At 42.0% G+C, this 9,783-nt stretch overlaps 2 protein-coding genes across 6 annotated transcripts; both read right to left on the bottom strand.

Moving 5' to 3' along the window:
• Positions 1-20: 20 nt before the first annotated feature.
• LOC119016604 (cathepsin S-like) lies at positions 21-2,855 on the bottom strand. Of its 4 annotated transcripts, XM_037092566.1 has the most exons (9): positions 2,725-2,733; positions 2,631-2,634; positions 2,249-2,376; positions 1,972-2,094; positions 1,682-1,831; positions 825-1,049; positions 567-732; positions 317-419; positions 21-204 (listed from the first exon to the last, which is right to left on the bottom strand). In XM_037092566.1, the coding sequence occupies exons 3-9, from the start codon at positions 2,366-2,368 to the stop codon at positions 105-107; spliced, it is 987 nt and encodes a 328-aa protein (XP_036948461.1). In that variant the 5' UTR covers positions 2,369-2,376; positions 2,631-2,634; positions 2,725-2,733; the 3' UTR covers positions 21-104. The 4 variants fall into 4 exon arrangements, with proteins under 4 accessions (XP_036948461.1, XP_036948459.1, XP_036948460.1 ...); XM_037092564.1 differs by lacking the exon at positions 2,631-2,634 and having other exon boundaries at positions 2,725-2,855; XM_037092565.1 differs by lacking the exon at positions 2,725-2,733 and having other exon boundaries at positions 2,531-2,634.
• A 273-nt stretch (positions 2,856-3,128) lies between these two features.
• Positions 3,129-9,574, bottom strand: LOC119016605 (cathepsin K-like). Of its 2 annotated transcripts, XM_037092568.1 has the most exons (8): positions 9,425-9,574; positions 8,665-8,785; positions 8,456-8,578; positions 5,702-5,854; positions 5,376-5,600; positions 4,310-4,475; positions 4,105-4,210; positions 3,129-3,978 (listed from the first exon to the last, which is right to left on the bottom strand). In XM_037092568.1, exons 2-8 carry the CDS (start codon positions 8,782-8,784, stop codon positions 3,879-3,881), a joined length of 993 nt encoding a protein of 330 aa, XP_036948463.1. In that variant the 5' UTR covers position 8,785; positions 9,425-9,574; the 3' UTR covers positions 3,129-3,878. The 2 variants fall into 2 exon arrangements, with proteins under 2 accessions (XP_036948463.1, XP_036948465.1); XM_037092570.1 differs by lacking the exon at positions 8,665-8,785 and having other exon boundaries at positions 9,425-9,494.
• Positions 9,575-9,783: the final 209 nt, after the last annotated feature.

Here is a 9,783-nt window from a genome sequence, read left to right as displayed (position 1 = left end):
TTACCATGACCTGGATGATTGAGAACTTTCATCAAGTAGCATGAAACATTTATTTAAAAAATACCCAAACATTTTCAAAAATGTACATTCAAAAATTGGACAAATCACATGACGGGGTAAGAAGCGTAGAGAGCGATGCCACACTGGTTGCGCTTGTTTCGAGCCATCTTGATGTAGCCTTCGTCTCCATAGGTTACACCCCAACTAGATCATAGGAACACACCGGCAAGAAAAATAAATTGAGGAAATGCACATTGAAAATACAACCATTCTTAAGAAAAAACAAAAACAAAAAACTGGTTATTCCATACGCTACCTGTTCTTGACCAGCCAGTAGTCGCGTCTCTTCTCGGTGCCGTAGCCCACAGCCAGCACGCCATGATTCACATGATGGCTGCACTTGCGGTCTCTGTAAACACCTGTGGGGCCAAGAAGCGGGAGTAGAAAGCAAAACTGAGCTCAAAATTGCCTCTTTAAAATCCACCCAGGATTTGACACGCAATTTAAAAAAAAAAAAAAAAAAAAAAGAAAAAAAAAAAAAGAGGTTTGATGCCACCACTACTCACCGTGACGATAGAAGACAAACTTGGGCCTGGAGGCATCAATTGCTACGGCGATGGGGCCAATGTTGGCCAAAGCTTCCTTTAATGCATGTTCATCCCCCTTTGGTAAAATGGTGTAGCTTGAGCAGCTAGCGGCCCGATTTTTGGGGTTATACTTGCAGTTACCACTCTGGAAAGAAAGCCATGTGCATGGGAATTAATGATGTTTTGTCCAGAGTTAAGCATCAAGGTTTGGACACGACGTTTTACCAAATGTCTCACCTGGCCAACGTAAGGGTAGGCTGCATCAGAATCTATGCCTTCGTTTTCAATTACATATTGGAAGGCGCTCGTCATGAAGCCGCCGTTGCACCCGTGGTTTCCGAATTTTTGCGAGCAGTCCACCAGGTTCTGAGGACTTAGGCTTGTCAGGACACCTGTGGACTTCTTGAGCTGCCCCTCCAGTGCCCCAACAGCACTGAAGGCCCAACAAGAGCCACAAGAGCCCTGGAAGACAGAAATGTTGCACGTAAATTTAATGTAGACCGAGTCTTCTGAAGCTACAATGGCAACTTTGGGATGTATGAGGGCAAGCCATCATTCATTCAGGTCCTCTTGCACGTAGAAATATTTCTGGGAGAAAGTCCCAAAGACCAGCTTCTCCCATGAGCCGAGTCACGCACATGTAGAGGAATTCCAGTATTTTCAAGACCGTGGCCTGATGTTTACCAAGAGTTTGGTCTAGTATAACGCTTCAGCTGGCAGTTCAATAACAGCTAGAGAGGCTGCAATGAAATCCTTAGGGGTAACTACGACTTAAGTTACGTCCACTAAAAATGCTCTGGAAAGTATTCCTACAGAGAAAGAGACCAGAAACAAGAGTCCCATTCTAAAATCTTTATCATTGTCACCATTTGTTAAATATTCAGTCATAACTGAAATAAATTACTGCTGGAAGAAGGTGAACACCAAAACTTGTCTCTCCAACCTCTTCAAAAGATGCGAGCTGAGGAGCTCCTACTGGACCGATTAAAAAAAAAAAACAAAAAAAACCCCCAAACTATGGAGGAACCTGCGTCACAAGGCACAAGGAACAAGGAATTCTGTCCCATTTGGCCTCCCATAGATGGAGTTCTCACCTGCATTTTGACCTCAGTCACCAGGCCTTGATCCCTCCAGTCCACTGATGGTGGCAGAGAGACATTGACCCTGACATAGTTGGAAGGAATGCTTTCCAGGTTAGGAGGCACAACTGTGCGGGTCAAGTTGCTTAGGATCTCCTCAGTGGTCTGCAAACAGATATTACCAGTCAGTTCTCTCCTTCTTCCACATCCACGTGTCAGGTTTTCTTGAGTACAACATGTTTGTAGTCTCCAGCCACTGGAGACCACCTGTAAAAAACACCAAATGCTGTTGCCAGCATACTCACCAGGTCTCCCAGGTGGTTCATTGCCAGCTCATAGGTGTGTAAGCCAAGAGAGGCTTCCAGGTTATGGATGTTAATCATCTCCAAGTTTTCTTCCCATATCCGCCTGCGACCCAGCTCCTCAATCTGCATCACAGCGTTAACACTGACCGCTCATTCATCACACATAAGGGTAACAAGAGATGAAGATTTAACTCATAACTAAATGTACAAAAGACTTCACACAAAGCAAAACCAAGAGAGCCATTATAAGGAACCTGATTAGAGACCTTAGTTTTACCTGGTGAGAGTAGACTTTATTATGCATCTTCTTCCACAGCTCCCAGTGTCGGTCCAGTTCCGAGTTGATGACGGCCACTGCAGATCCACACAGGATGGTCAAGAGCAGGCTCCGAAACATTTCTGGATCTGGGGGAGGGACAAAAAAAAAAAAAGAGACATATGTCTTCAAATTTTCCAACAACAGACCAAAAGCCAGCTCACCTTGATTGGACAGCTGCAGCAGCCCATTTTATGTTTTAATGTTTAAATGTGTGTTAAAAGATATTTGACTTTGACTGACCCTTGTGTTACACACTACAATAAGATATTTCCAGCAACTTCAAGACAAATTGACAGACCGATGGTAGGGGGTACTTCAAGCCACAAATGTTTGTCATTACATTTCTGGAGAGAAAAACAACCAGCAGAATCAAAAGCCAGCACAGAAAGCAGTCATCCTCCCTCGATGGCAGAGATGTTTAGAGTAGGACCTACCTGGGTGGATCACTGAAGGAAGGTAAGTCCAGACTGACTTTGTGTCTGGGTCTTTTATCAGCATGTTCACTTCACACCTGCTGGTGATTACACCTGAAACAAGTGTTTTATTCTGGCCACATGGGGGCAGCAGAAACAATCACACCACTGATGGATCATTGCCTTTTTTCCCCCTTTTTTTTTTCTTTCTTTCTTTCTTTGTTTTTTTTTTTTTTTTAACATGTCCAGCAGTTATGGAGCAACATTACTGTTCATTTGGAGTCACGTTTCAGACCACTGGATGAAGGTCAGTCCAATACTAAAAGGAATCCTATATAGAGAAAAAGCTTATTGTTCTCAACTTTTGTTATTTAATTAAATACCTCTAAAAATCAAACATAGTAATGGACAGATATGACACATGATTTCTTTATCACTAATATTTTTATTATGCGTGTGCCCCTGCAGCTAACAACAACAATAATGGTTGCAATCTTCATTTCTAGAGTTTTTCTATACCCACTTTACACGAGACTGCAACTTCAGAACAAGCAAATCATAAAAACAATTTCTGATTGAGTTAAAAACAAATAATACAAAAAAACGGAAAAAACACTCCACAAGGTCCGTCAATAAATATCCAGTAAATTCATGAAAAGCTCTCCAATAAAAGTATGAGTTCAGAAAAGATTTAAAGGCGCTTTTTCTAAGAAAAGTTTGTTTTTGAGTTCAATTCCCAGTTCATCAAAAACTGACGCTTTGGGATGGAGTCCAACCCGTCCTACGTTCTCAAAAGTTGGGAATGAGACTCACAAATCGACTTTTCTTACAAATAGCACCTTTAAAAGAGGTCACTGATTACAACAACATTTCAAATGGTACAAAAAAATCAATCATGTTTAAGTTGGAGAGAAGAAGATGAGAGACTCACAAAGTGAGTGAAACTTAGACATTTATAAAAAAAAATCAAAACATTAGTGAGAAAAGCTACGGAAGCAGAGGTCGTTTTGTGAAATTCACTTTTTTTGACAGAATATTGGCCTTTCAGGACTCTTCATCACCACGCTCACTGCACACACATGGAAACAACACACATCTATTCTCTGGTCTTAAATAAATACCCTACATGTACAACCAAAAATTGCACGAAGATGATTTGGGTGGTGGGTCCATTTTTACACTGTAGGGTAGACGCCAAAGCTGGCTATCCCGCAGAGGTTCTTCTTGTTTCTGGCGATTCGAACGAAGCCTTCTTCTCCCCACGTAGTTCCCCAACTGGCATCCCAAAAAACCCCCCCAAAAAACAGAGAGAGGTCACACATGGGGTGTCACACATTTCTTTTCACGAGTGGTGAAACAAATGCCAAGTGAAAACTTTGCAGCTGGAAGAGACAAAATCACCTGTTTTTCACGAGCCAGAAGTCTTCCCCTCTCTCCGTGCCATAGCCCACGACCAGGACGGCGTGGTTTATGAACCTTGGGTTGCAGTTGGGCACGTTGTACAAACCTGAAAGATGCAGAAGGTTAAGAACATACCGAGGATGTCACAGCTACAGTGTCAACACCCGTCAGCTGACCTCTCTTTGCATTTAATCCTTACACTCACCTCCTCTGTACAGATGAAAAGATGGCAGCATGGCGTTTATGGCCACAGAGACCGGTCCCACTGACCCCACCACAGCCTGCAGAGCCTTCTCGTCTCCTCGTGGGAGGATGTGGAAATCGGAGCAGTAGCCGGCCTTTCCCTTTACAGAGTACCGACATTTCCCGTTCTACATATAGAAAAAATGAGAATTACAAAACCATATTATGTATCACTATTAAATCACACCGATTCATATCATGCAACATTTCTTTTCCTCTTAAAGTGCATTCAATGGAAGTTATGTATCTTGAGTTGTAGTAGTAGCAGTAGGTAAATATGTGTAAATTCACAATATTTAAAAGTGCAGTTTGTACATTATTCATACAATCACACTTCCATACTGATGCACAGTGTGGATGTTAATCTTCTAAACTAAACTGCAGATCTAAAACATAATGAAGTGAGTGAAGTGAGTAAGTAAAGTAAAGAAAAAATGGAAGGAAGCGGGTTGAAGAAAGGGAGAAGGAAGCAAGTGATGTGAGTACATGAGGAAATAACGACCGGAAATGGACAAACAAGTACAACGGAATTTAGAGAGCCAAAATAAATTTAAAAAAAGAAATAAACAGAAAATGGGGACACAATAAAGACACAAACAAACAACAACAACAACAAAACAATCCATAAACAAAAAAACAACAGGAAATCAATAAACAAATGAAGATATGAAAAACCAAAACTGAAAACTGACAGGACATCCAACGGAAAGCCACACGCAAACAAGAAAATAAGAAACAACAAGCAAATGAAGAAGGAATTGCAAACAAACAAGGAAAACAAACATAGAAGGAAAGACACATCTAACAAATGAAGAAGAAAATGAGACACCAAAGAGCAAGAATGAAAGAAAGAAATGAAAAACAACAAAACCAAAATCAACAAATAACAAGGATCAAACAAAAAAGCAACAGGCATACATGAAAGAAAGAAAGAAAGAAAGAAAGAAAGAAAGAAAGAAAGAAAGAAAGAAAGAAAGAACAGAGGAAGGCTAAAGAAATACAAACAAACAAAGAATCAAGAGGGGCACCTTGTGTTCGTAGGGGTAGGATCTCTCTGAGTCGACGCCTCCGTTGCGGATGACGTAGCTGAAGGATTTGGAGATGTATCCTCCCCGGCAGCCGAGGTTACCTTCACTGGTGCTGCAGTCCACCAGGTTCTGTGGGCTCAGCTGAACAAGGACCCCCGTTCGCTTCTTCATCTGACCCTCGAGAGCTCCCATAGAGCTGAAGGCCCAGCAGGACCCACATAACCCCTTCGAACAAAAAGAAAGACCTTATGTGTTTCGCACCTGGCTGATCATTAGCTTGTTCTCATCCTCGGTTTATGATAGCTCATTCTCAAGTCAGCGTCTACCTGGTTCATGACCGGACTGACGAGGCCGTCCTTCCTCCAGTCCACACTCTGAGGTATCGACAGGCCATCCACGCCCTTAAACGTGTCATTGCTGAAGTTAAAAGGCTCCTCCAGCTTCAGGCCGTTCAGCTTCTCGTTGACTTCCTCACTTGTCTTTAATGTGAAAGATGTGGTAAAATGAATGCACATTAAAGGGGCACTGTGTAGTTTTGGAGGAATGACGAAATTCAAACTCAGACACTATTAATGAGGTGATGAGACAAACTCGGATGTATTTATTTTCCCCATAACCATCTAAGAGGAAAACAAGGTCCAGAACACTGTTTGAAGCTAGAAAGGTGGCAGGGTCCGCCACATGTAGAAACAAACATGAAACGTAAAAACAAAAAGAGTTTGTTCGTTTAGTTTGTTTAGACATAAAATAAAGCAAACTGTCAATGACAATATCTCTCTTCTGAATAAAACATAACTCTACATAGTGCACATTTAAGGAAATATCACAATATCAAAGCTTAGTGGCGACCTCTGCAACCTTTAAACGTGTTTTCATATGTGTTGTGGTGTCTTCAGCATTTCAGCATGCTTCTGAAAGTTTCCCCTTAAAGGGTTTTTTGCGCTGACATGGCTCTGCTCATACGATGCTGGTTCCTCCCCATTTTGAAAATCGTTCGGAAAAACTGACATCCCCAATGACGCTGGCAAGCAGTCAATAAACTCAACAATCCCCTGCGTGTACATGTACCTTTACGTAACTTTACTCAGGCTTACCAAATGTACTGCACTTCATTGCAGTCCTGATTGTACAGATTGGCCCAGCCATACTGGATTACATTAATCAGATTGTATAAAGGAAGATTAGAGCTGCTCTATAGGTTGGGGGTTTAAATGCAGATCAACAGCGTTGGTCAGCGGCATCCATCTTGGACCAGCAGAGGTCAGCGACTGTGAACAAAAAGATTACAACGTCCAGCATATGGTTGCACATGTCCTGGCAGGGTGAGGGCCCGGTCAAGCCACATAAGGAGGACTGGTGTTGATGCTGAAATGTTTGCCACGCAGTTCGAATCCACCAGAGGTCTCTCTTATACACGTCTGTCCCGAGTGCTGGCATCACGGCCAGCGTTTGATCTGTGGTGATTCTTTTGACTCTGCTATGCTTCATTTATTGTTGGCGCAAGTCTGCTTGCGTTGGTTAGGAGACCCGGGATGTGTGCAGTGCAGTTGTTTTACCAGAACAAAATTGGGACGGTTAACTTTGTTGCCACAAGGATGACACAGAAGAACTGAAATTGCCACAGACAGCCACCTCTGCTGCCACAGGGCTAATCTTTACGTTGCCCGCATGTATTTGTGGACCCAGAAACTCTCGCAACCTGTTATTTTTCATTTTGTTCCCTGTGTTTTAGTTGTTACAGTTCGAGCTGAATGTTGAACCTTCATGCACAAAGTTGGTGACATATTAACACGTTTGTTTTGTCACATCAACCATGACATTTGGCTATGGAACTGCTTTTAAAAAAAAGGAACATAGTGTTAGCCCTCGAGTTAATTCCCCCATGTATTCCCATTAATTCTCAATTTTCTTCATTTATTTACCTATACCTTTACCTTGCATGTATATGTATGTATTATATATATGTGTATTTTACCATATAGTTATGTATTATCTCGTAAAAATGCAAATGGAAAAGACAGAAAGTACAGAAAGGAGAATAGTAAGTAGAAAAGTAAATGCATCAATACGTACTTTTTAAAAACAATAAATACAATCAGAAGTTAAATGGGAAAGTAAGTGAACATGAGGAATTAATACACCAGGAAACTAACAGAGAACCAAATTAAAACAAACAAACAAACCTACATTTATTTATCTGAATCACTGATGGTGCATTTAGTGGCACATCATTTATTTATTGAGCTATTTGTTTATTTATTTGATTATTTATTGGGTAGCTTCAGTCCTCCGCAGACACAGGTCGACATAGTTTAAACAGTTGATGTTATGATAAATTACTGATTTGTGGAGATTAAATAGTGTGTAGGATTAAAATAAATGTATACTACTTCCTACTCCTGTCAGAGCTTGTTAATGGCATAACATGCTTTTCATGTTATTATGCGTATTTGTCAGACTAATTTAACATTTAGTTTGGTTTTGTTCTGTTTTGTTCTGTTCTCACATGCCCGGAATAAATTTGCATTCACTCATTCAAGTGCTGAGACCAAAACCCCCCAAACAAAACAAAAATCAAAAGTTTGAAAGGGGTCGACTTTCAGCTCAAAAAGTAATAAATAAAACACATGACAGCAGGGGCTTGTTGTGTGGTGGCAGGGGTAGACGTGTTTCTGACAAGAGAAAAAAAAAAAAAAAAAAACTGCCAAAGAGGTTCTGACTGACTCAGCTGCTCTGGTTTTTGAGGTCAGCTCTTGTAAGTTTGCTCCTGGTTTCATGCTGTGTGAAGTTCACACCCACTGCAACCCAAGTTTGCCTGTGTGCTGTTTTTCTCCGTGAAAACCTTCCAGTGTGTTATCATTGACCATCTGTAACACCATAATAGAATAGCAAGCTGAAGTATGTGATGACAGTGTACATGTTTTTTGGTATTTGGTGGAAGTACTGTTGCCTATCTCGGCCGAGATGCAAAGAGGAAAAGCTGAGTTCTCTGCACGTCTAAATCTGTGGTTCTCCATTTTTTCGGTGCAACTTCCACGCATCGGACGCTAAAAAGTCCAGATAGGCGGTTTGAGTCCTACCATGTCAGCCAGGTGATTGAGCCCCATTGTGAAGCTGTGTTTTCCTGCCGAGGCCTCCTGGTTGTGTCTCCACACCAGCTGCGCGTTCTTCTCCCACACAGCTCTCCTGAAGACGACCTCAGTCTGAAACACAAATGGTCGAACCACTGAGTGAATCCGAGCACCTCACGCCCGGCGACAGAGACGAGGGGAGGTTCTCGCAGTCCCACCTGATTGTCATAAACCTTCCGATGTTTGATTTTCCACTCGTCCCACATTTTGTTCAAGGCGGGCGAAGACCGGGCAAGGACCAGGCGGTCCAGAAGCAACAGGGCACACAAGATGTGCATCCTGTAATCGGAAAACAGAACCTCACAGTACATGAGCACATGTGACCCTTGTGTGGTTCTTGCTGGAACTTCAATCAATCAATTGACCTCAGTAAGTTGATGGGTCCTCATTTTTCTTTTTGAGGATTTGGCCCTTTTTTTTGTATCAGATGATGATACCTCATGTATTTAAGTTTTCAGGGCAACACTATAACAAATGATACATTACTGTTAAATAAACTTTAGTTAATGGTTATTTCACTGTTAACATGAGGTTAACACGAGGTGAAATGTTCTATAAATAGAGGCTGTTTGTGAAACCAACATCTGCTCCTTCTTATCTAGTCTAAAACTACAGCACAGCATCCTGCGTTTAAAAGGTCTAATGCAATTATGATGCCGGCACACAACTACAGAGAGCCGTGCGAGGCCTGTGCTACCTTGACGTGAAAGTTAAAATCAGAATTTCATATGGCATTTGTGACTTCCTTAACATTTCTGCACCTCTTCAGTTCAAACCTGCTTCACCGTAATCCCTGAGCCCCTCCATCCGCAAGTCGGTTCAGCCCTCTTGCAGCCATCGACCCCGACAGGCATTTGATCCAGCCTCAGAGCATCATAAATGCATCGCTACACAACAGAAGAAAGAGTTTGCCTTTACCTTGATGGACGATAATCGACGGGGTTGTTTCGTCCCGGCAAAGAAAGTGTGCCCGTCTGTGACAGAGCAGAGAACCTTCACTCTCAAAAGAGGAAGTGCAGTTTCCTCAAACACACACTGTTTTCTTTTTTTACTCAGTTATTCAGTGTGTCTCCTCTCTGGTTTGTCATGTGGATCTCATTTACAGCCAGCTGCAGTGGCTCAAAAAATACCCCTCCAGCACTAGAGGTAGAAGTGACAGAAGCTACATGACAGAAATACATGAGAGTGGAGGGAAATTCGCATGGAGAGGAAAACTGTGGGCTGAGAAAGACGTTGTTTGGCGATTTCACAGAGATTTCTGAGAGTAAAACTGTAGC

Source organism: Acanthopagrus latus, chromosome 3 (assembly GCF_904848185.1).
Source record: "Acanthopagrus latus isolate v.2019 chromosome 3, fAcaLat1.1, whole genome shotgun sequence".
NCBI classification, from domain to species: domain Eukaryota; kingdom Metazoa; phylum Chordata; class Actinopteri; order Spariformes; family Sparidae; genus Acanthopagrus; species Acanthopagrus latus.
Note: the sequence above shows the minus strand (reverse complement) of the source record. Positions and strands in the feature narration are given on the sequence as shown.